Here is a 27,203-nt window from a genome sequence, read left to right on the forward strand (position 1 = left end):
TCCACCTCTAATTTATGATAAAAAACCTTCCTTCCCTTTTTTTCATATGATGCACCGTTTTTATGCAGAAAAATAAAACATCTTGGCGCATATTTTTCATTTCTTAATATGTACATCATCAAGAACTATCCAATATAATAATACTAAGCTAGAACAATAACAGAAAATATTACTAATACCATTTCAACTAGGTGCAAAGCTGCTGAAATGTTTAAAATGATTTCCTGTACAGGTAACAGAAGAATTTTATATTCATCATTGGCGCGCGTACGGGTAATAGTCTGAATTTTTTTAAGAAAAAAATAGTACGCCACTGAGATATGTCAAACTAAAAATCATTTTTGAATTCCTCGTTCAATTGACGACAAAAAATCTTTCTTGCCTTTTTTTCATATGCGACGCCGTTTTTATGCAAAAAAATTAAACATCTTAACGTTTACAAAGTATTTGAACTAAGTTTAAGCGTTGACTGATAAATATACTGGTTGACTGATAAAAATATCCGTATTTATCAATCAACGGTTTAAGTTTCTATCCATATGAAAACTACCTCAAATACTTGGTAAGCGTTAAGATGTTTTATTTTTTTGGATAAAAACGGCGCCTGGTATGAAAAAAAGGAAAGAAAGATTTTTTGTCGTAAATTGAACGAGGAATTCAAAAATGATTTTTAGTTTGACATATCTCAGTGGCGTACTATTTTTTTCTTCAAAAAATTCAGACCATTACCCGTACGCGCGCCAATGATGAATATAAAATTCTTCTGTTATCTGTAAAGGAGATCATTTTAAACATTTCTTGCAGCTTTGCACCTAGTTGAAATGGTATTAGTAATATTTTCTGTTATTGTCCTAGTTTAGTATTATTATATTGGATAGTTCTTGATGATGTATTAAGAAATGAAAAATATGCGTCAAGATGTTTTATTTTTCTGCATAAAAACGGTGTATTTACCATATGAAAAAAGGCAAGAAAGGTTTTTTATCAAAAATTAAACGTGGAATACAAAAATAATTTTTAATTCGAAATATCTCAGTGGCGTACTATTTTTTTCTTTAAAATAATTCAGACCATTGCCCGTAGGCGCGCCAATGATGAATACAAAATTCTAAATTGTATGTCAAAAAATTCGTAATAACTACCTCCTAAAACTCACCAAATTTCATTTTCATAACTCAACTGGTCTTAGAGCAATAAATAAATTGGCAGTTTGAAATAAAAATTTCAACACCCCGTATTTCCGAAACTAAGCATTTGCGGATATATGTTTATAGAGCAAACTGGCATTAATTTTTCATGTAGAATTAGTCCTTAAAATTTTTCATACTTATTTACTTACACCCTGTATAAAAATTCTCCGGTCGCAGTGTTTGTTACCATACTCCTCCGAAACGACTTGACCGATTATTATGAAATTTTGCAGGTATATTGGACTGGACTGGGAGTAGGTTGATGTCTATATTTCATACCCGTACGTCATTAGGGGGTTGCCCATGACGCCGTAACTCTCACAATAATGACGTGAAACATATGAAATTAAGTAGGTAGACTCCTTGCTATTCCGAGCAAAACCGTACTAAAATTTTTTCTCTAGCACAATTGGTGTCCGAAATACAATATCTCAAGCCCTAGCAATATTCTGAGGACAGAAGAAGAACGAGCGACAAATTTCATAGAAGAGAAGTGGAACAGTTTAACTTTGGGACTCAAATTGGGCAAAATATGAATTTTTTAATCTTGCGAAATTTTCAAAAAATATCTCTAAACGGAACCGTAAGCAGGAGAAAAATTCTGAGCACACGAAAAGAACAAGCAGCAAATTATAACATTTTATTTAATTTTAATTCATTTTGTTTAATTTTATTTAATTTAAGTATTTTATTTATTTTCGTTTATTTTATTTCATTTTATTAAATTTTATTTATTTTTATTAGACTATATTTTCTTTTATTTAATTTTATTATATTTTTTAATTTATTTATTATTTTTATTTAATTTTTTTTTAGCTTTATTTAATTGTATTTAAGTTAATATGATTTTATTTATTTGTATTTAATTTTATTCAGTTTTAGTTATTTTTATTTACGTTTATTCAATTTCATTTAATTTTAATTGACTTCATTTACTTTTTTATTTAATTTTAATTGAATTTAATTTTATTTAATCAACACCTATAGACTTGGAATCTCCCCGAACCCAATCATAAATAGAAGGTTGTTTTGAATGTAGATATAATAAAGCTGTTATATTCATTATAAGATAAACAAATTTAATATTGTAACTGTTGCACTACAAACTTTATTTTGTTACTTCTAACTAAACTTTATTATTTCAAACATCATGTGTAATTAATTAAAAATAATAATAAAACCTCATTCACATCGAGCATTTTTTGTTTATTAATTACGAATTCCTTTTGTTTATTTTAAGTTTAATGTATACAAAAGTTTGTTTTTATCTATTGAGGCAGTACGAAGTCTGCCGGGTCAGCTAGTTATTATATAAAAGTAAATTATATTAATTGTATTTTGCTTGTAGTACTGTATTTTAATAATTAGTTTTATTTACTACAAACAATTGTTTACCGTTTAATAACATAACCTCAGTCTTACTTTTTCTTCTTATAATTTTTTTGGGCTATGGCATTGACAATTATCTAGCAACCAAGACCAAGCAACCAGCCAATTAATATAATTGGCCAATATAATTAAAAGTGCAAAAAATGTTGCTGAGCTATGAAACCAGGTGTCGCTTTTCCGAACTTGCACGGTCCCAATAGTGACATTAAATAGTGACGTTGATAGAGAGTCGCCCTGTCATACTCCAGTTGCTACTTCTATATTTTTGGAGATGCCGTCATCTGTTATTATTGCTGCCATCGATCATTCCATTGCCATTTTCGTAAGCTTTATGACTTTCATTGGGATATCTAGGTTTTCATGTCTTCTATTAGATCTGGGTCTTATTAGACTAATAAATGCTTGCTTGAAATCTATGAAAAAGATGTGTAGACCGATATCATGTTCGTAACACTTCTCAATTGACTGTGTGATTATGTGTATTGTGGCTATTGTTCACCTTCCCTCTCTAAATCCCTTCTGGTAATAGCCTATTTCAGTTTCAATGTATTTTGAGAGTCTTTGTCTGATTAATAATGTCAATATGTTGTAAAAGCTTAATAATGGTACTTCTCTATAGTTAGTGCATTGTGTGGTGTCAGCTTTCTTTAAAAAAGGAAATATCATTCTTCGAGCATTCTTTCTTCTTCCCAAATCCTTATTTGTTTTTCAGTAGATCTAGGGAAATTTTATTTTTGTGGTCCCATTCCCGTACTGCCTTTTTACTATCAGGTCGTATATTTTTAATTTTCGTTGCAGCTCTTCTCCGCCCCGTTTTATGGGATCTACAGGAGAATTATTATAATCGAAAATTAATATAAAATATATGGTTAAACAAGACAAATTAAATAAGTGGTATTAAAAAAATCAACTAATAATTTGTACCAATATTAATTTAATCTAATTGGTACAAATAAAAAATACTATGGTATAGAATCAAAAGGTATAGAATCGATTATAGTTATCTCACATTGATGACCTTTCCAAATTTCATTAATAAGCCTAGATCAGTTTTATGACCACTTATATTTAAATTAATATAAAAGTTCAAATGTTAATAATCGAGTTCAAAATTCGTCTGGGGATAATACGTAACCACACTGGTTTTGATAATTTTTATCGTGATGATTTACGACTTAAATAGTCATTTTAAGGTTTTTAAATTTGGGAATTACATCATTCTGACATATAAATTTTGAGGATTAAACTATAATATACACTCACCGCCAGAGAAAACGGGCACCCCAAAAAATGGGTCATTTTTAATGTCTTGTATTTCCTAAACCTGATGTCCGTTTTAAGAAATTTTTTTAATATGTTATAGCCTTATTCTTTATCAATATCGCAGTAATAATATTGTTGCTAGACAGGTACATTGTCATTGTATACAGGGTGTACGAATCAAACTGTGTTTTTTTCTCAAACTTTGGAACACCCTGTGGAATGTTCTAGCTTTTATAAAATACTGAAATATAACCAAACTATAGCCTCAGGTTTTCTTAGCATTCTGTTTTTTTATTCATTCGCTTATGTTGGATAATAAAAAAGTTAAGCACTTTAACAACTACCCCTGTTTTTCGTTAATACAGGGTGTTTTTAAATAAGTACGGCAAACTTTAAGGGGTAATTCTGCATGATAAAATAATGACAGTTTGCTTTATAAACGTATGCCCGCAAATGCTTCGTTTCCGAGATAGGGGGTGTTGAAATTGTTCTTACAAACTGACGATTTATTTATTTCTCTAAAACGGTTTGTGATATGCAAATGAAATTTGGTAGATTTTAAGAGCTAGTTATTGCGCATTTTTTGGCATACAATTGAGAATTTTATATTCACCATTGGCGTGCATACGGGATATATCTAAAATATTTATATACTTGCCACCAGGCAATGGTGAATATAAAATTCTCAATTGTATGCCAAAAAATGCGCAATAACTAGCTCTTAAAATCTACCAAATTTCATTTGCATATCACAAACCGTTTTAGAGCAATAAAGAAATCGTCAGTTTGTAAGAACAATTTCAACCCCCTTTATCTCAGAAACGAAGTATTTGCGGGCATAAGTTTATAAAACAAACTGTCATTATTTTATCATGCAGAATTGCCCCTTAAAGCTTGCCGTACTTATTGAAAAACACCCTGTATTAACGAAAAACAGGGGTAGTTATTAAAGTGCTTAACTTTTTTATTATCCAACATAAGCGAATGAATAAAAAAACAGAATGTTAAGAAAATCTGTGGCTATAGTTGGGTTTTAATTTTAGTATTTTATAAAAGCTAGAACATTCCACAGGGTGTTCCAAAGTTTGAGAAAAAAACACAGTTTGATTCGTACACCCTGTATACAATGACAATGTACCTGTCTAGCAACAATATTATTACAGCGATATTGATAAAGAATAAGGCTATAACATATTAAAAAAATTACTTAAATCGGACATCAGCTTTAGGAAATACAAGACATTAAAAATGACCCATTTTTTGGGGTGCCCGTTTTCTCTGCCGGTGAGTGTATTAAATAAAAAATGAATAACCATTTTCAATAATACAGGGTGATTGATTAGTAGGGTAAAGCTCAATACATAGCTCCGCTATAGTAATAGGTAGCAATAAAAGTTAATAACAAAAATTTTAGCCACCTTTGAGCTTCACATTACAAAATTAGTTAGAATGTTACAGGGTGTTCGATAACACAGTGGCAGACCTAACTTATGTTTTTTTAAATGGAACACCCTATATTTTATTTTATATTCGAAATCCTGGTAACTTCTCCATCACAAAAATATAAAGGTTTGTAATGTTATACAGGGTATTTACAAAGTTATAACCAATTTTGTATGAAAATCGTAACAAGTTCAACTCCCTGTATAAATAAAAATAAGCACAACAACAATGGTTTATTAATGCCATATTTTTTTATTTATTGTCAAAATTTTTAAGAATTATTGATATTGCTAATTTTCTTTATATCAAATACAGAGTGAGTCAAAACACAAGTACATTATTTTCTCAGTAATGTTAAATGGAACACCCTGTATTTTATATCATTATTGAAAAGTAACATTAACGTACTTTAATTTTTATATAACATTCCCTATGCCCAAATTTATTACTTTTCGATATATTTTAATTTTTCAGAGCAAATTATTTTAGGTGTTTAAATTTATCTAAATTTTAAGCCATGACTGAATTGACAATTGAAGATTACCGATTATCAATCCGGTAATCAATGTAACACTGTAGCAAATAAAGAAATAAAAATATTTTATTAGTAATACATTTTACAAACAAAAACACAACCACTACATGCAACATTTTTGAAACAAATAAAAACTATCTTTTTATGTAAATGCAACAAATAAACAAAGAAAATTAGTAATAAATTTTACAAAAAAACACACAAACACAAAATACAATATTTTGTGAAGACAATTAAACACTACTTTTGTATGTAAATGTAACAATGTAACAAATAAAGAACGAAACATAATTTATCAGTAATACATTTTGCAAAAAAACATGTTTGAAAAAATTAGAAGCTACTTTTAATAAAATATTTTTAATATTTAATTACATAAGGTGTTCAAAATTATCTCCTAACACATTTATGTACGCCTAAAAACGATCATTGAATGAGCTACTTACTCTACGGAGCATTTGTAAATTAGCACATCGAAATACACTTTGTATTATATTTTTCATCTCATCCCTTGTTGTTGGAGGTATTTTATAAACTTCATTATTAACGTAACCCCAAAACTGGTTCATTGAAAAATGAAAATATCTCGAAAACTAATAAATTTAGACATAGGGAATGTTATCTAAAAATTAAAGTACGGTAATGGTACTTTTCAATAGTGATATAAAATACAGGGTGTTCCATTTAAAATTACTGAGAAAATAATGTACTTGCGTTTTGACTCACCCTGTATTTGATATAAAGAAAATTGGCAATATCAACCATTGTTGTTTTGCTTATTTTTATTTATACAGGGAGTTGAACTTGTTACGATTTTCATATAAAATTATAACTTTGAAAATACCCTGTATAACATAACAAACCTTTATATTTTTGTGATGGAGAAGTTAACAGGATTTCGAATTTAAAATAAAATATAGGGTGTTCCATTTAAAAAAACATAAGTTTGGTCTGCCACTGTGTTATCGAACACCCTATAACATTCTAACTAATTTTGTAATGTGAAGCTCAAAGGTGGCTAAAATTTTTGTTATTAACTTTTATTGCTATCTATTACTATAGCGGAGCTATTGAGCTTTACCCTACTAATCAATCACCCTGTATATTCTTTAAAATAACAGCTACAATAGTTTTAAGATTTTAATGTCTACTGCAAAAAACTTTAATTGAGAATCTATAATGTATCGATAATGACTCAGACTTTTTTTCAAGAGTCATAACTTGACGAAATATGATTTTTCAGTTTGTGCCTGAACCAAGCAGCAATTCATGCAGTAGAAAACTCCAAACTCTCCAAGAGCCCCGTCCGAGAAGACGGCAACTCCAAAATTTAAGGCAATGTCACGTGATGATCAAATGAAATGGGTACAATACCGGGCAGTTAATTAATATTACTATTTAGAGGTTCTACGAAGACTCCAAAAAATGTTCACAAAAAGAGGTCCGAAATGTAGACAGAGACCTCCTGGATCCTCTAGCTGTCAAGGTCCATTTCGCCAAAAAACTAGGTTACAGTCTAAATTCCGCTCTATTTGCCAGATTTAGCACCCAACGACTTTAAATTCGTTTCCAAAATCAATATAAGGAACAGACCACACAGTCATTAAAAGAGGTAAAACAAAAATTAGCGCAGTTACCCAACAACCTGTCGAAAGAGGAAATGCAGTCAGCCCTACTTCATATAATGGAGGGTTAGCATGGAGCGACGTAGAAATGCGGAAGAAGACTATACTAAAAGAGAAAAATAAAAAATACTCTTTTCTTTCTTGTGTTAAAGATTTGTACGAACTGTGTGTCTGTATCATATGTGATAAAATTGATAGAGTTTAACTATCTAGATAGCACACTATCTATTACGGAAAACTCGAAACAGAAGTGGAACATCAAGTGAATAGAACAAAGGGAATCACAGCAGGTTGTCTGAATGAAAAGATATGGATAAATAAAAATATCGGAAAATAGCCGAATCATACACGATTATCATCAGACGAATAATGACATAAGCGACAGAAACACCTCACACAGAGAGGAAGGACAAAAATAATGATAGAAACAACAGTGATGAAAACCCTTCGAAAAATCGATGGCAAGGCACTATGAGACACAGCTAGAAGTATGTATAAATATACGGCGGAGATACAAGGAGGTGAACTTTAATGACTGGGTAAGAAACAGAAGAGCAGAATGGAATGACAACCAATAGGATAATAAAGACGACGAGAGACGGTTCCCCAAGAGGAAGAAGATCAGTGAGAAGACCATGAAAACGATAGAATGACAACTTCTGGAAGCACATTGAAAAACAGACAGCGTCATATATACACATAAAGAAGACGTCCTCAAATTGAGAGTCAGTAGACCCTTACTCCCAGGGTAAAGTAGATTATTGGTAGTACTGAAATCAATACTGAAAGAAACCACTTTATTCAGGAATTAATAATTTATTTTATTTTAGATACCACAAAAGTATACAGTTTAGCATGTATACTAGTATGAGCAAATTGTCTAAGTCCATTTTTTCCGAAAATTGTTTTTTGGTGTCATCTATAGTTGATTTTTTAACCAAGAGGAGTAAACTAAAAAGACAGATTCACACTCAAGAAAGTTACTAGAAGAGTCACCAAATTCATCTTCTTTTTTCGTTGATCATATCAGCTTTCGATGATAATCCATACATATTATATTATACTAACACATCGCTAAATAGTTATAAAAACAACTGTTTTTATATAAAAGTAGACTAAAAATCTAAAAATTAAAGGAATAATGCAGAAAACACAAAAAATCGCCGATATACTTAATTAACCTATAAAATGACAGAAGTGCCAAAATTCCATAAATGTCATTAGTGTCAAAATTTAATAACAGTGGAGTAAACTTGCCTGCGCTTGGACCAATTAGAGACAAGCATTATAGCGCGGTAAATTTGAATCACTCCTCTTGGTTAAAAAACAAACAATAGTAGTAGACGGTAAAAGCTACCGCCTGACAATTCCCACAAGCGCCATTATTGTTTTATTTCGCGCCAATTTTGCTAAACGAATTTTGCTGAAGTCCAAACGTTCTTTCCCATTCAGACGAATATTGCCTATGTCAGTGTTTCTGAAGTTGTTTTGATTGAAAACGTTAGAAAATGTAAGTAAATAAATATATCAGGTGAACAGGGAAAGTGTACTTTTGAAGTGTGTAAAACAAATAAATCCTAGCTGAGCGCTTTCGGCTTATAAAGCCATCTTCGGAGCTATGGTCAAAAGGTTCAAAATACCACTATCAAGAGAGATGGATCCCATGTACGATATACAAAAAATACTTCTATTACTTGTGCAGTTTTTAATGATGGAAAAAAATATAGAAAAAAACCTTGTCTGTCTGTTGAAAAAAGGTGGTCAATTCTTGCTGTTCGTCGGAAAAGTTGAAAAAACATATATTACAAGCACAAAGGACTTTCACGAAAAACTACATTACGTGAAAGTCCTTTGTGCTTGTAATATATTTTTTTTCAACTTTTCCGACGAACAGCAAGAATTGACCGCCTTTTTTCAACAGACAGACAAGGTTTTTTTCTATATTTTTTTCCATCATTAAAAACTGCACAAGTAATAGAAGTATTTTTTGTATATCGTACATGGGATCCATCTCTCTTCATAGTGGTATTTTGAACCTTTTGACCATAGCTCCGAAGATGGCTTTATAAGCCGAAAGCGCTCAGCTAGGATTTATTTGTTTTACACATTTCAAAATTACACTTTCCATGTTCACCTGTTGTCTTAAGTGTGTACAAAACTTTTTTAGTCTTTACATACATAAATAAATATATTTTGACTATTATTATTAATACGGATTTTGTTCAAAAGTTTTTTGTCTCTCCTGTAAAATTTTCAATTTGTGACTTAGAGCCGTTTTACATGACCGAAATTTACTTCGAAATTGACGCTGATAACTACCATGAAAAATTATCTAATAAAAATATTAGATGTAAAACACAAGATTTACTCTGAAATTTCCCATGATAATTCTCAATATAAAAATTTAGAACCCGTTCTATATTCTAGAAAGTTTTCAGAGTAAACTGCGCGAGTTTCTGCGCAGAACGTTAAATAACGCCTTTGTGTTTACGATAACATACCCTTTCCTTTATAATTACAACTTCGTTGATTACAACATGTCTTGCCTCCTTCGTAGCCATTCTTTTGTCCATGTAGACCGCTTTTTCTTCGTAAATCTTTTATTTACTGCCCAAAACGCCCATCCTACTTGGATGTTTATGAGAGCTGCAAGAGCCAGTCTATTTCTATACTGGTTATCCATGTGTTATTACTATAATTATATAATCTTCAAATTACTATTTTTGTACAAGAATTTACTGTTCTAGTTCTCTGTCCAAATATATTTTATATTACTAAAAGTAAAAAAATAAACAAATGAAAGTTGTATTGTAACATAACCTTAAAATGTCATTTAACATTTATTCTTTTCTTATTTTACCTCTTAGTTTTCGCTGATCAGTGGCCTTTTATTTATAACAAAATTATGTTTAATGTCAGTCACATTTCAGACTACGCATGCGTTTCAACAAAATTATATTAGGATTTTACTGTAGGTGTAAAACAAGGAACGAGGGAAAAATTGTATAATTTTACTACATAAATTTCCGTTATTATTCTTCAAATAATTTTCGAAGTAAATCTCGGTCATGTAAAACGGCTCTTAGGCAATTTGCTCATTAGATCGACGATATGACATTTGATACTGGCCCCAGAGCACGCCAAATAGAATTCTATTTTGCTGACGTCGCAAAATAGAATTTCATAATGGGAAAATAGACGGTTGCTAGGCAACGTGACGTCACTAAAATAGAATTCTATTTGGCGTGCTCCCGCACCTGTGTATATTTTATGAATCTGATTTTGTTCTAGGTTTGTCTACATTAGCAAATATATTATTTTAATTATTTTATAAAAAAAATATAACCGGTATATTATCTGGCCTTGATATTGCAATTTTGGTTGATATTAAAGCATCATTTAAAATTTCTTCTTCACTAAATTTTGAAGTTACTAATTGTTAACTAAAAGTGTTGTTTCTAAGTAGATTTGTTTTTGTATTCTTAATCGTTGGAATTGGTCAAAATTATATTATTAATACCTCAGTAATTTCGTTTCAATTGGCAATATTACCGTCACTTGCTAAAAATGGGATATTTCGAGTATTTGTTTTTCTGAAATTTTTCAAATGTTTTCCCAGATACGATAAGGGGATATTTTTATATTAAACACGAATTTCTTACAATACTGTGTTTTGCTGTTCCTCATCATATACCTTTCTTGTGTTCTTAGCTTTTACACCCAATTAAGTAAGATTCATGGGGTTTAGGAGAGTGAAATGAGAGAGTAGAATATATTCTTCAAATTACCACACAGAAGGTTGTAAATATGATGATCACCCGATGACATGCCAGAAAAATAAAAATTAGATAGCTGGACGTGACAGTAGCTTCAGAAGTTGATGAGTATTATTTTTTGATGAGATTTTGCTATTATGTGTTTTTATGTTTTTATACAAAAATGAACACTTACCCAAAGTGGCCATGGAGTCCAAAAAGCAAGCAGCCAACCTCCCAAGACCGCCATTTCCTAGACCAGCGTCTTCTTCAACATCTTCCAGTTCTTCAATATCTAACCCTAGTTGATAGAGAGCCTCGTCTACGGGGGTCTGGATTCCCAAATTGATCATTGTGTTTTGTAGGGAACGGCCCATGTAGAACTCAAGTGAAAGGTAATACACCCTCTGAAATAAAAAAAAGTCGTAAGATTTAATTTTACACTCAATTATAGATAATCCTTAAAAGTAAGAATATACTCTGGGCTAATTAGCAAAATTCATGGAAAAGTTATTTACCAGCAATTTTATTGCTGGAATCGAATTATAAGATCCTATATATTAATAATATAGGTATGCAAAGTCCGCAGATAGTGTGCTACTTTTTTTATAAACAAAATGGCGCCGACAAATCGTATTTTTTTCAATTATTGCTCTATAACTCCGAAGATTTTAACTTTACAACAAAAACACCCAAATAAAAATTCACCGCAATTAAATTCTGCATAGAGATATGTTTTTCACGATTTGCTCCGACGAAAATTTTCCTCGGAAAATGCGGGATTTCCTAACAAAAACTCTAATTTTCAAATAAAGTTTTAGGTAAGTAATTATTAATCAATAATTCAATAACTTAGTGACATCAAAGCTTTTTTGGTATAGATTGTAATTCCAGAAGCCGGTGAAAATTAAACGAATATTTTAGCAACAATTCAATTGTTAATTAACAAATTACGATCGCAATAATAAACAAAATAATCATGATACATTGATCAAACTTATAAAGATTATAAAGATGAGATGCTTATTTAACATTTTATCGACAAAATATAAATTTTTCTTTTTTTGCATAATCTTTATTTTGAAAAAAAAAATAGTTATAATACGTTGGTCTAATTAGTAAAGTACAAAGAAAGGTTATTTACCAGCAATTTTATTGCTGGAATCGAATTATAAGATCCTATATATTATTAATATAGGTATGCAAAGTCCGCATATAGTGTGCTACTTTTTTTATAAACAAAATGGCGCCGACAAATCTTATTTTTTTCAATTATTGCTCTATAACTCCGAAGATTTTAACTTTACACCAAAAACACTCAAATAAAAATTCACCCCAATTTAATTCTGCATAGAGACATGTTTTTCCCGATTTGCTCCGACGAAAATTTTCCTCGGAAAATGTGGGTTTTCCCAACAAAATCTCGAATTTTCAAATAAATTTTTTGGGCCCGTAATTATTTATCAATAATTATATAGCTTGGTGAAATAAAAGCTTTCTTGTTACAGATTATAAATTCAGAATCCAGTGAAAATGAAACGAATATTTTAGCAACAATTCAATTGTTAATTAACAATTTACGTCGCAATAACAACCAAAATAATCATGAGACATTGATCAAACTTAGAAAGATTATAAAAGGTGTGATGCCTATTTAATATTTTGTCGACAAAATATAAATTTTTCATTTTTTTGCATAATCTTTAAATGTTTAAAAAAATTGTTATAAACAAATTAACATTTCTCAGAAATTGTTCATTATATTCTAATTTAAAAAAATACTTAAAATGCGTATTTCATAGGTCTTGAAAATGAATGCTTTAAAACAATTTTCCAACCATTTGCAAAAAAGTTATGAAACAGCAAAATAAATATACGAAATCTCCGTTGTTTATAATTAGTTTTAATTGTTTCAAAGCTTAAAAGTGAGTCTATGGTACAACCTAATTACTCACAAAGAATGTCAAAAATTACTGCAATGGTTATATTTTAATCAAAGATTAAAAACACTTTTTTTGTAATTTTTAGCGCAAACGTAGGCCTGATACAGAGTCGGAGCTAAAATGTTCACTCGAAGCGACTGACACGCAGCATGCATTATTTATTAAAAGTGTACATCACGCGGCCGGTCGTCGCTCCGAGTGAAAATGTTAGCTACAGTACTGTGTTACTCTACTTTAGCGCGTGTAAATTACAAAAAAATATATTTATAATCTTTAATTAAAATATAACTATTAAACTGATAATCGATATTTTTTTGTAAATAATTAGCTTGTACTTTAAACTCACTTCTACGCTTTGAAAGAATTAAAAAAAAAGTATAAACACAGTAGTAATCGTATGATTATTTTGCTGTTTCATAACTTTTTTACAAATGGTTGCAAAAAAGTTTTAAAGCATTCATTTTAAAGATATTTAAAATGCCCATTTTAGCTATTTTTTTAAATTATAATATAATAAAAACTTTCTGAGAAACGTTAATTTGTTTATAACTATTTTTTTAAACATTTAAATATTATGCAAAAAAATAAAAAATTCATATTTTGTCGACAAAATATTAAATAGGCATCTCATCTTTATAAGATTTCAAAGCTTGATCAGTGTATCATAATTATTTTGGTTATTATTGCGACCGTAAATTATTAATTTACAATTGAATTGTTGCTAAAATATTCGTTTAATTGTCATCAGCTTCTGGAACTATAATCTAAACCAAAAAGGCTTTTAAGTCACCAAAATTATTTAATTATTGGTAGATAATTACTTATCTAAAACTTTATCTGAAAATTAAAGATTTTGTTGGGAAAACCCGCATCTTCCGAGGAAAATTTTCGTCAAAGTGGATCGGAAAAAACGCGTCTCTATGCAGAATTTAATCACGGTGAATTTTTATTTGGCTGTTTTTGTTGTAAAGTTAAAATCTTCGGAGTTATAGAGCAATAATTGAAAAAACACGATTTTCGTGCGCCATTTTGTTTATAAAAAAAGTAGCACACTATCTGAGGACTTTGCATACCTATATTATTAATATACAGTGAGCACGTAAAGGTTGGAATAAATTCATTTTCTCAAGAGCGGACGATTTTGGAAAAAAATCCCAAAACAGGTCAATTTTTATTTTTAAATTACGACTTTTTGGCATATATATCATACTAGTGGCGTCACCCGTCTGGGCGTGATGACGTCATCGATGATTTTTTTAAATGAGAATAGGGGTGGTATGATAGCTCATTTGAAAGGTAATTCAATTCTTTATTCAGTAATATAAACATTAACATAATTATTTATACAGGGTGCCTAAAAAAATTTTTTTGAATTAAATTTATTGACATAAAAAGAAGAATGTGTGTAATTTATTTAATTCAAAATACATTTTACTGCTATCAGAAAACTGAAAAAAAATGTTTTTTGGCAAATAAATGTTGTTTTTTGCTTAAATTCAATAGGTATTAAAGCAGCCACCCACCAGCCTCGTGACAATTTGAACATTTAATTTAAGCCAATATCAATGATTATTTTTCAAATATTCATTTTTTCTGTTTTCTGAGGGCAGTAAAATGTATTTTGAATTAAATAAATTACATATATTCTTCTTTTTATGTCAATAAATTTAATCCAAAAAAAATTTTTTTGGACACCCTGTATAAATAATTATGTTAATGTTTATATTACTGAATAGAGAATTGAATTACCTTTCAAATGAGCTATCACACGACCACTATTCTCATTTAAAAAAATCATCGATGACGTCATCACGCCCAGATGGGTGACGTCACTAGTATGATATATATGCCAAAAAGTCGTAATTTAAAAATAAAAATTGACCTGTTTCGGGATTTTTTCCAAAATCGTCCATTCTCGAGAAAATTAATTTATTCCAACCTTTACGTGCTCACTGTATAGGATCTTATAATTCGATTCCAGCAATAAAATTTCTGGTAAATAACTTTTCCCAAAAATGGCCTATTCTCCGGTAATCAGCCCAGACTAATAATGATTTTGCAAAGGAACCATCAACTATAATCGAAATTTTACGTACTCGTAGATCCATTTATGAAAATTGTAGCTTTATATTTTTCTAGTCCTTAAAACTTTTAAATCAAACCGGCAACTGGTGCATGATTTCAAAAAAACTGATAGTGTGTAAAAACACTAACAGTTTTTTTACACACTATAAGTTTTTTTGAAAACATACGCCAGTTGCCTGTTTGATTTATATAGAAGTGTGTACAAGTCATAGGGGAAGGGTGGGCAAGTTGACATAGCCGGGCAAGACGACACACTGCCCCCACCACGAAAACTAGTCCATTATTCGTTCAGTCCGTACGATCGTTAGAATCTACTCCTTCACAGTAATCGTTTGATAGTGTTTGGGTGCGGATGCCCCGTACGTTTAAAAAAATATTTACATTTTTGTGTCATTGTTGTATGTTGGTCCAATGTAAGTACCATATGTTTCGTTATATATTTATGCCATCGTAGCATTTCTTGTCGTGATTTATATTGAAGATAAAAAGGGCGTTCCTAATCTTTACCTTAGGATATTGCAACTGCTCTTAGGGTTATATTTTATCCGACCATGCTTTCATGTTATGATCACCGAGCTAGCGGGCAAGTTGAAATATAGCTGTGTCATCTTGCCCTCTAAAGGACGGATCTATGAAATATTTCTGGGGGAGCGTAAAAAAACTCTGGGCCCAACTTTTATCCACAACTCCTTTAAAATAAAATGCTCAACTAATGTTTTGGGCACTTGCTATTAATATAGAAGTAAAAACATGGGTACCTATATATTTTTTAGTATATTTTTAAGCTCTTACCTATAATATTTATATCCAGTTTTTTCCATTCATTTAAATTATGGTGGGACCTGTCTGGGGGAATAATTATCCCCATTGCTCCTCCCCCGTCCCACCATAGATCCGCCCTTGGCCTTTATGACCTAAAATTTGCAACTGCTGTTTTTATTTACAGATGGTTTCTAATTATAAAAGAAAAACCAATAGAGGGGCATGGAATGAGAAGAACATGCAGCGAGCGTTGCAGGCTGTAGCGGAAAAGCGCATGGGTTACTTATAGGCTAGCAGGTATTACCAAGTGCCCCAGGCAACACTTCGCCGCCGTGCCATGAATCGAAATAAAATAGCAGTTGGTACAAGAAAGCATCTTGGCAGACATGAAACAACCTTAAATCGAGAACTAGAAGAGGCTCTAGTGGAGTATATGCTAGCACTGGAAGCCAGATTTTTTGGCTTAACGACCGTAGATGTCCGCATTTTGGCATATGAATTTGCATTGAGAATGAAGTTAAAACATCAATTCAATTACACGAAAAAAATTGCAGGCAAAGGTTGGCTACGCTCTTTTCGACTAAGGCATCCGAATATATCTTTACGTCAGCCAGAGGCAACATCAATGGCACGCGCTGAAAGTTTTAACAAACCACAAGTAAAGACCTTTTTTAAAAATCTACGCAACGTAATAAATAATGAAGAAATCGACAAAAGTATGATTTTTAACATGGACGAGTCAGGGTTGACAACTGTACAAAATACTTCTAAAATTTTTGCGCTAAAAGGAAAGAAACAAGTGGGTGCTATCACCAGCGGGGAAAGGGGAGTACATTCAACTGTAGTAGCGTGAATGAGTTCAGGGGGAACTTATATTCCACCTGCTATAATTTTTCCTCGGAAGAAATTCAATCTAACATTATACGACGGAGCGCCCCTTGGGACTTTATGTTTGTACAATGAATCAGGTTACATGACCGGGGAACTATTTTTAAAGTGGATGGAACACTTTATTAAACATGTTCGACCGAACATTAAAAACAAAGCCCTGCTAATTTTAGACGGGCATGTCAGCCACAAAAATTTAGAAGCATTGGAACTTGCAAAAAACAATTCAGTGGTGCTATTTTGCTTGCCTTCACATTGCACACATCGTCTCCAACCTCTCGATGTGTGCTTTTTCGGGCCACTAAGTAACTACTACGATGCAGCAGCAACTCAATGGTTGAAGGAAAATCCGAGTCGTGTCATCACTCTTTATCAGGTCGCCTCGCTTTTTTCTTCCGCCTACAATAAAACCGCAATACCAACGATAGCTTTAAGCGGATTCAAAGCAACAGGGATCTCACCTTTCAACCCGGATATATTTCCAGAACACATGTATTTGCCCAGCACAGTAACTGACCTACCACTTGAGGCCGATAATGCAAACACTGAATCCCTTAATCCGGGTGCATGTTTCGCTGCAGCAGAACATTTGAATGAAGAAGATCCGCAGTCATCTACAACAGTAAATACAAAGCCACATGAACGTGTAGAGTCTTCAGCTAATAACGTCACAAACGTTTTGTTGCAAATTTCACCTCTTCCTCAGGGAAATGCAAGAAAGTCCAGAATAAGAAAGGCCAATAGTTACCAAGATGTTCTTACCACGAGTCCATACCTCCAGAATCTTCGCGAACAACAGAATATTAAGAAAGCGAGAGAGGTAAGAGGAAATAAGCAAAACTCAGTAAAGAAAAATGTGTTTGATGGTACCTTAGAATGTGGAGATAAAGACACTCAAAAAGATTGTCGAGATAAGAGAACCGGAAAATTAAGAAAAAGTGAACGAAGTGCGGCAGTTAAAATCTATGAAAATAAATCAGACTATGAAGAGCTCTTTAATGAGGACGACGACGATGATTGCGCATGCCTCTATTGCAATGAGTTATATAGCCTATCCAAATGTTAAGAAGGCTGGTTACGTTGCGAAATGTGTAAAATGTGGGCTCATGCAGAGTGTGCAGGACTATCAATGAAGGCTAAGAACTTTATTTGCGAATTATGTTTTGATAATTGATCACTTTATGTATAAATCCACGTATATGCCGTCTTGCCCTCTAGGGTAGGGCAAGATGACATTTTGACTCTTTTTTGTTTTACATTTACAGTTTTAAAATGGAGTTCTGATTTTGTTTTTCACTTGATAAATATTAAAAAAGAATGTTTTGTTTGTATTATGGCGCTTTTTAATTCATGTTACCTTTTACATTTTTCAAAATAAATCGATTTTACCTTCGAGTATGTCGACTTGCCCACCCTTCCCCTACAGTCTTTCTCTATTCGCCGTGTGCAAGTACTTGGAAGGGAATTGAGAAACGATCGAGCGCGAATAGCGGAGAAATCTTGCAACTTTCTTAAATAATTCATATTGTCAATTGAAATAGTCAAATTGACGTACATTTCATATCTACTGCAATGAAGAAGAAAAATTATATGTTGCTCCACAATATTGATATGATATGCAATTATTATATAAAGGTAAATTTAATTACATAATTGTATTTTGCTTGCAGTACTGCATTTTAATAACTAATTTTATTTACTACATACAATTGTTTACGTTTGCACAACATAACCTGCATCTTATTTTTTCTTCTTATTATTTTTTTGGACTATGGCCTTGACAATTATCCAGTAACCAGGACTAATATAATTGGCCAATATAATTAAAAGTGCGAATAAAGTTGCAGAGCGTAGAAATAGGTGTCGCTTTGCCGAACTTGCACGGTCCCAATACTTAAAACTTTTGACTGTACTATACGCTGTTTTTCAAGTTCCATTATCATTAACCCTGTCTTAGACTAGTTAGAAAAATGCGTGAAATCAACCGCGTAATATAAACTCAGCTGCATTGCTTTTTTTAAGCCCCCGTTGTATAATATAAACACAAATTCAAATTCAAATATCGACAAAGAATGTTTGTATTATAGTATTTTCACTACAAAAACGTTATTACGTAGGTCAAAATTTTTGACGTAAGAGAACTGTCAAAACATTAGAATGTGACTTTTCATTATTGTCGTGTTTATAATAAACATAGCAATAATGAAAAGTCACATTCTAATGTTTTGACAGTTCTCTTACGTCAAAAATTTTGACCTACGTAATAACGTTTTTGTAGTAAAAATACTATACCACTCAATTCTTAATTAGTCTGGCGATCGGGTATTAATAACCAAACACCATGTAATTTCTTAGTTTGTTGTCGTAATGACCGCTGACGTCAATTTATAAGATTTTTGTACAGTTCAGTAGTAGAAAACCCACATGCCGAGAAACTGCAACTAAAGGAAGATGTTGTTCCTCTAGTTGTACACATATCTTTTTTATATATTTATTTTTGTCTCTTCTGCACAAGTGATTTATAGTTGTATTTATGGTGCCTATCTCTATTTCTTTTTGTATTAAATTTGATGTGCCGATTCTAAGTTTTCGTCTTTCTTCTACAAGGTTGAGAGTCTCTTCAGTCATCCAATGTATTTTCCTATCTACTTTTTCTTTGGGGTTTGTGTTGTTGATGGCTTCAGTGGTCCACTTCTTTGTGTATTCCCAGGGTCTCCGGTAGGCACTGGTAAGTTAGCTTTTGCTTATGCATCTCTTAAATTTTCTGGGTGTTTTGGAACCAATTTTTGTCTTTTATTTCTAATTGTCTTATTGTTTAGCTGGAATTCTGCTAACAATATTTTGTGTCAGGTCCACAGTCTGCAGCTGGTTTTGTCTTTTGATTGATTGACTGACTCGTAGACCTCGTATATGATAATTTAAAATATAATTTGAAAATGAATTTTTAGAAGGTCAAAGTATTTTTTATCGGATTTACGATATGCCAGCGTTATATTTGGCGAGACAACGTTATCTGCTTATTATTGGTCCTTTTATTAAAACAACAAAAAATCACGTCTTTATCGGGTTAAATGTAGGTATTAATAAATATCATTACGTGTTCGGCAAATTACACAGTGACATTCTTATGTCAAGTGATTGATACATAAGTCTAAAAAATAATATGTGGAATTATCGATATTTTTATATAGCAGGCATTGTCACTGATAAATTGTTTTCAAAATAGCATAATAGTCCAAGTAATGAAGCTTAAAATAGGACAAAACCTCGCAATTTTTACAGAATGGATCGATTTGCTTGAAAATTTCAGAATAAGTAGTGGATAGTCCAAGGATCAAAATCTATATGATGCCAAAAGGCGCTTTTACCATGGGGGTGGTTGCCATCCCATGTCAGGGGTGAAAATTTTTTATTATATTTTGACCGCAAAAGTTGGTAAAAACATTAATTCTAAGCAAAAAATGTTCTATACATTTTTTTGATAAAATTAATAGTTTTCTATTTATTCGCTATCGAATGTGTTAGTTTTATATTAAAAAAATTAATGTTTTTAATCAGTTTTCTGAAAATAACTCAAAAAGTTTTTGTTTTATCAAAACCACTTTGCTTAAAAAAATGTACCTTTTGAAAAAATCAACAAAACAGTGTTTTTAAATTTTCTTTAAGACCAATAGTAATCTAGCTATACTTTATTATATGTTAGGTCTTCTTCGGCAAATGCTAAATACTGTAGTTTCAAAGTCAAAAGACGTGAAAACTATGCATTTTTCGAGGATCACTTGTTTAAACTAATTTGAAGTATTTAAAAATATCTATCTTCAAAAATAAAAAAAAGTCTTTAGCTCAAAAATTAGGTGGCTTATAATGAAAAGAATGTCAGACCCTATATTTTTCAGCGAAAAAGTGAACGAAAGCAAACCCATAATCACCACCCTGATTAAAATTAGTCATTGACCTTATTTCGTCTTCTTTACTTATGTATTATTAATAGGTTCTAGAAGTTTAACTGGTTTAGAACGATTAGTTTTAAAAAAAATGGAGTCAAAAGCAAATATCGAATTTTTGAAGTTTGGTAAAAAATTCCCTTTTCTTCAGAATAGAAAGATTATCATCAGAGATACAAAAAAATATTTAATACAAAAATTTTAGCTTATTTAATTCCCAAGAATTTGGTTTGCAAAAATTTTCTCTACAGTAAAAATTGAGTGAGCTATTGACAATTAAAACTTGTAATAACATGCAAAAATCACCTTTACTAACCCTTTCAAAGTCACCACTTTTTGCGACTGAGGATTTTAAAAGGATTTGGTATTAACAGTCTTATAGATGTTGTAAAAACCTACCAAATTATTTTTTAACAAACTTTCTAAGATTAAAATTACAAAGGTTACGGTTAAAAAATCAATATATTTTTTTCAAAACAAAAAAAAAAAGAAATCTAATTGGAAGCATAATAATATAAGTTAGCTTTGCTTTTAGTCATTGGCCTTATTAATTCTTCTTTATTTATGTATTATTAATAGATTTTAAAAGTTTGACTGGGTTAGAATGATTAGTTTTTAAAAAACTAGAGTTAAAAGCGAATAACGACTTTTTGTAGTTTGGTAAAAAATGCCATTTTCTTCAAAATAGAAAGATTAGCATCAGATATACGAAAAAATCTTTTAATATGAAATTGTAGGTTATTTAATTCCCAAGAACTTGGTTTGAAAAATTTTTTTCTACGGCAAAAATTGAGTGATTGGTAAATGAGTATATATCGAAAAACATTGATTTTTTCTATATAAAACTAACACTTTCGATAGCGAATAAATCGCAAAGTATTAATTTTATCAAAAAAATGTATAGAACATTTTTTGCTTAGAATGAATGTGTTTATCAACTTTTGCTGTCAAATATAATAAAAAATTTCCACCTTTAAGATGGGGTGGCAACCGACCCCATGGTAAAAGCGCCTTTCGGCATCATATAGATTTTGATCCTTGAACTATCCACTACTTATTCTCAAATTTTCAAGCAAATCGATCCATTCTGTAAAAATTGCGAGGTGAAATGCTTCGGTTCCTGGACTATAAGACTTTATTTAAGATCTGCTTTATAACATCACAGCTCGGTTTGTAAATTAACTAGATTGATACCGCACCATAATTAGTGGTGGGCGAATGTGAGATGTTTTAGCAGAATATCACGATTATTTAAAGAGTTTATTGTATGGAGGCGATGATAATTGATAACATCAATTAGTCCAAGGCGCATCTGTTTTGAGATGGACGTTGAGAGGTGACTCTTATTTTTTTGCAGAAATTGCTTGGAATTAACTCATATAATAATAATTGAGTTATCCTCCCACTCAAAAAGGTCCGGAACATTGTTTAAATAATCAAAATGTCAAAAAATGAAGGAAAAAATCGATTTTTTTTCTTCGTTTTTTAATTATAACTTTCAAAGTATACACTTCCCAGAAAAGTTGCACTGACATAAAAGTTGCGTAATTAAATTTCCTACAATATAGGCTTGGTTAAAATTTTTAAAAAATGTCACCCTTGTTGCAAAATAGCAATAATTGCGAAAAAAACCATAAAAAAACAAGTATTTGCATTTTACGCTTTTCAACCATTTATGCTACACTTAGGATCTTCATATTTTACCCAGAAAAACTTTCTGACATAATAAAACAATACTGTAAATTTCATTAAGATCGATTCAATACATTTTGCAAAATAAATTTTGCAATCCAGCTTTCGCAAAAAAACTCATTTTTTTAAAATGTTGCAGGACTGAAAATAAAGCAGATAGCAAGTTGAATTTTTTTTACATATAGAAGAATACAGTACCTTTCATTTGCAATATTAAAATCGATTAACTACCACGGCGTCAGGATTTTTTTTAAATAAACATTAATTTTTGGTGCTATGCGCAGGACAGCGGTGTTTGATTCACACAAGTTGATTTCCACCAAAATGTTTGCCAATCTTTATCTAATATATTATTTTCTTACTCTATATTTTGTTGTATTTAATATTTTAATTCCACAAAAATCAAACTAATTTGATTATTGTTTGTGAAATATTGTTTAAACAATTGTATGTGTTTAAAAATAATAAAATTTTATTCTCTAAGTTAAAATATATGAACAAAGAAAGTTTTTGCTAAAAAATGTGTTATTTCAAAGGACAGAGTATGTGTTTTTATTTTGCAATAAACAAATTTATTTATTTATATCGAAATGTACTAAAAATTAAAATTTATCAATCATTATCAAAGGTCATTGGAATGCGCAATCAGAGTAAACTATCCGCTATCATGCGCGTAGCACCAAAAACTAATATTTATTTAAAAAAATTCCTGACGCCGTGATAGTTCAACGATTTTAATTCTGCAAATTACAAATGAAAGGAACAGTATTCTTCTATATGTAAAAAAAATTCAATTTGCTGTCTGCTTTATTTTCAGTCCTGCAACATTTTGAAAAAATGCATTTTTTGCGAAAGCTGGATTGTAAATTCACAGTATTGTGTTATTATATCATATAGTTTTTCTGGGTAAAACATGAAGGTCCTATGTGTAGCATAAACGGTTGAAAAACGTAAAATGCGAATACTTGTTTTTTTACGTTTTTTTCGCAATTATTGCTATTTTGCAACAAGGGTGACCGTTTTTTAAATTTTTAACTAATGCTATATTGTAGGAAATTTAATTACGTAACTTTTATGTCAGTGCAACTTTTCTCGGAAATGAATGCTTTTAAAGTTATAATCAAAAATCGAAGAAAAAAATCGAATGTTTCTTTAATTTTTTGACATTTTGATTATTTAAACAGTGTTCCGAACCTTTTTAAGTGGGAGGATAACTCAATTATTATTATATGAGTTATTTCCAAGCAATTTCTGCAAAAAAAATGTGAGTCACCCCTCAACGTCCAAATGTACTAATATTTTTACAGATGCGCCCTGGTCTAAATATCAAGTTATGCGAAGTCGCGCAAGCAAGTTCAGTTACATATAATATTAATGAGGGTGCAACAAGGATTGAAGCCATGAGAAGAGTCAACAAAAGAATGGAAATATTGGAAGCCATGAAGACACGAAAGCTACAATACCGGGGGCATGTTATGCGTAATGAGAGATACAACATACTTCAATTAATTATACAAGGGAAAATCCAGGGCAAGAGAAGTGTAGGAAGGGGAAGAATCTCATGGTTGCGTAACTTGACGGAATGGTACGAATGCACATCAATCAAACTATTCAGAGCAGCAGCATCTAAGATCAGGATAGACGTGATGATTGCCAACTTCCGTCTCGGAGATGGCACGTAAAGAAGAAGAACAAGGATCGCCGAAAGGGTGGTAGAGCCTGTAGGTTTTACCGGTGCCCGGCGATATAAGGGGCCCGACGTCGACCAAAGACGTCGGATCATGGAAAAGCAGCTCTATTGTCCATAATTTAACTATTATAAATAGTAAAAACATGTTACTTTTTTTTGCTCTTCACTTTTTATCGGGGTCCGCTCATCACTTTTGCCACTTGTGTAACAAGTTTTTTACAAACATGTTTTTTACATACAGACTTTAAGTTACATTGCGGATGCCAGCTTATCCGATTTGATAAGAATCAAGTAAATTCGTTATCTTATTGTTGTAAATAAAAGTTTATTTGTCGTCATTATAAATCACAAACAGCTTTAAAAATAGTACATATATCTGTCTAAGTTGAACAATTAGGTATTCTCTGGAATCTCTAACAATGTGTAAACATCATCCGCGATAATTATCAGCATGGACACCTGGAGGACAATAGAAAAACCAAAGATATAATATGTTCTTACCGCTAAACGATGGAGGAGCTCAGTATTCAACGTGAAGACAAAACTAGCTGCAGATTGTCATTCTGACCACAAAATGTTACTAGCAGAATTCCGCATTAAGTTACACAGTAAGACAATGACAAATAAAAAACAAAATTGATTCCAAAAAATACTCAGAAAATTTTAGAGAAGCACCGTCAAAAGCTAACCTATTAGTGACTACATGTGGGAATACACAAGAGGTGTACCACTAAAGCCATCAACAACACAAACACGAAAGAAAAAATAGTTAGCAAAATACATTGGGTGACTGAAGAGCAAGGGCGGATCCAGGACCAATTTTCGGGAGGTGCCATGAACTTTTTTGGGGGGGTGTACCGGGGGACCAGGGGGTAATTTTTAAAAATTACTGTTAAAATGGTGAGTTTGAAGGCACTTTTTACACACTTTTGAGTTCTATAAAGACATTCAAAAGTTATCGTTATTAAAGTATTGTTAAAGTTGTTACCGATTCATTCACATTTCTTCGGATCCAAGTGCAGTTCTTTCAACAAGTTTAATACTATTTTTTCCAATGCTTCTCCTGTCACTCTGTCAGGCCTTGTTCTTCCTCTCTTTCTTGATTTTCACTAATAATTGTTTTTATGTTCTCATACGCGTCAATTAACTTGACAAAGTTTTCACGAATGTTGTTATTGTGTATGTATTTCAAATTTAGATAAAGCTGTTCTACGTGGAATACGTCGGTTATTTCGTCAAATATGACAGAGTAATAATTTGCACTTTGAACCTGATTCATGGTTTGTTCAATTATTTCTTCACCACAACATGTTATTAATTATTGATTTTGACTGGTGTTACTAATGTATGTTGCTGCAGATAGTTGTCGTTGAATAGTCTTATCTCCTGATGAGATTTTAAATCTTAACAATTCCCCTCATTGCTAGGTCCAGCATCTTCGTCCAGAAGCAGAAGGCCATCATCATGACAGCCTCTTAGAGGAATATTTTGTCGACCTAAGAACACTATAGACTCTACTATTGGTCGTAGTCTTTCTTTATTTTCTTGTATCTGTTTAGACCTTTGAGAGTCTTTCTGGTTTGACTGACTATTGCGGGTTGTGATAACTTTGTAAAAAATCCACCTAAACCTCAACGCACTCCTTGCGATATGTTTTTTCATGGATTTGTATGGCTCCGTCTTTGCCCACGAGTTTGGCGAAAGATGTTGAAGGTTTCATGACAAGGCTTTCGGCTGTCATCCCTTTATTATGACCATATTTTTCATTAGAAAAATAAAATTCAATACTTGTAAAACAATCCCTTTTGACTGTTCGAAAATACCAACCAACTCCTTTGTTGTAAGTTCTGGTGATCCAAGTAACGTTTCATTTCTTTTTTATTCTTTGTGTGTATAGAATATGAAAATTGATAGGATTTTGATGACTGCCAAGATCGTTCTAACAATTGGCACTTATCTATATTTTGATTTATAAAACATTCTATGTCATTCTTGAAGCTTCTGTTACTGCTTTTGTTCAATTCTAGTCCAGAAAACATATTTATCCCCTGTTTTATACATATTATATGTGTTTGAAACTAAGAACATTTGAACTGCCAATATTTAAATTTACCTATATTTTTTTAAATTCTTGGAGTGGGCCATGGCCCCCTTGGCCTCCCTGGATCCGCCCTTGCTGAAGAGACACTCAACCTTGTACTAGAATACAGACGAAAACTTAGAAGCTGCACATAAAATTCAATACAAAAAGAAATAGAGATAGCCATCATAAATACAACTATAAAACACTTATGCAGGAGGGACAAAAATAATTATATTAAGACATAATATGTGCAAAACTAGAGGAACATGCTGACCTTAAAGAATCTAGAGAATTTTTATCAAATGTCAAATATCTAGAGAGAGAATTCAAATAGCAGGCAAGTGGAAATACCATAACAAACCAGAAGGTATCGCAGAAGTGTGGAAAAAATATTGCGAAATACTATTCTCTAACAACGACCCAGACAATAACACAGAGAAAAGAAGTATGAAAAAGAACAACGAAACTCGTAAAATACCTATTCTTATATTTTTTTCTACAAAATGTACTATTTTTAAACATGACTTATATTATACAGAAATTAGTTCTGATGCCAAAATTTATATGCATTAGATGTTGGCACCTTTCAAACACCGATTCAGATTTAAAAAAAAACATATTTTGTTCAAGCATACCTTATAGTACCATCAAAAATAAAAAATAATTTCATACAACATATTATACCATAGCAGGATATTTTCCTATGTGTTTTATACATCTAGTTTGCCGACGTACTAATAAACTGTGTCTTCAATAATGAATAAATAGATTATTTCCATGTTTTTCACCTCGTATATTTTCAATTTACGGAATTTTTCCCGTCAATTCATTCGATTGAAAACGGGAAACACTAACACACCTGGTTAGATCGTTTTTTACGTAGATAAAATTAGATTATAGATTGTTTTTTGAAATG

The 27,203-nt window shown here is 31.4% G+C and overlaps 1 protein-coding gene across 1 annotated transcript in view; it reads right to left on the reverse strand.

Moving 5' to 3' along the window:
• The window catches only part of LOC114328968 (glycogen phosphorylase), a 74,158-nt gene that overhangs the window by 40,447 nt on the left and 6,508 nt on the right, over positions 1 to 27,203 (reverse strand). The window contains exon 2 of the mRNA XM_028277971.2: positions 11,397 to 11,607. Coding sequence (XP_028133772.1) covers positions 11,397 to 11,607 — 211 coding nt within the window. The remainder of the gene's footprint in view (positions 1 to 11,396; positions 11,608 to 27,203) is intronic.

Source organism: Diabrotica virgifera, chromosome 3 (genome assembly GCF_917563875.1).
Source record: "Diabrotica virgifera virgifera chromosome 3, PGI_DIABVI_V3a".
NCBI lineage: Eukaryota > Metazoa > Arthropoda > Insecta > Coleoptera > Chrysomelidae > Diabrotica > Diabrotica virgifera.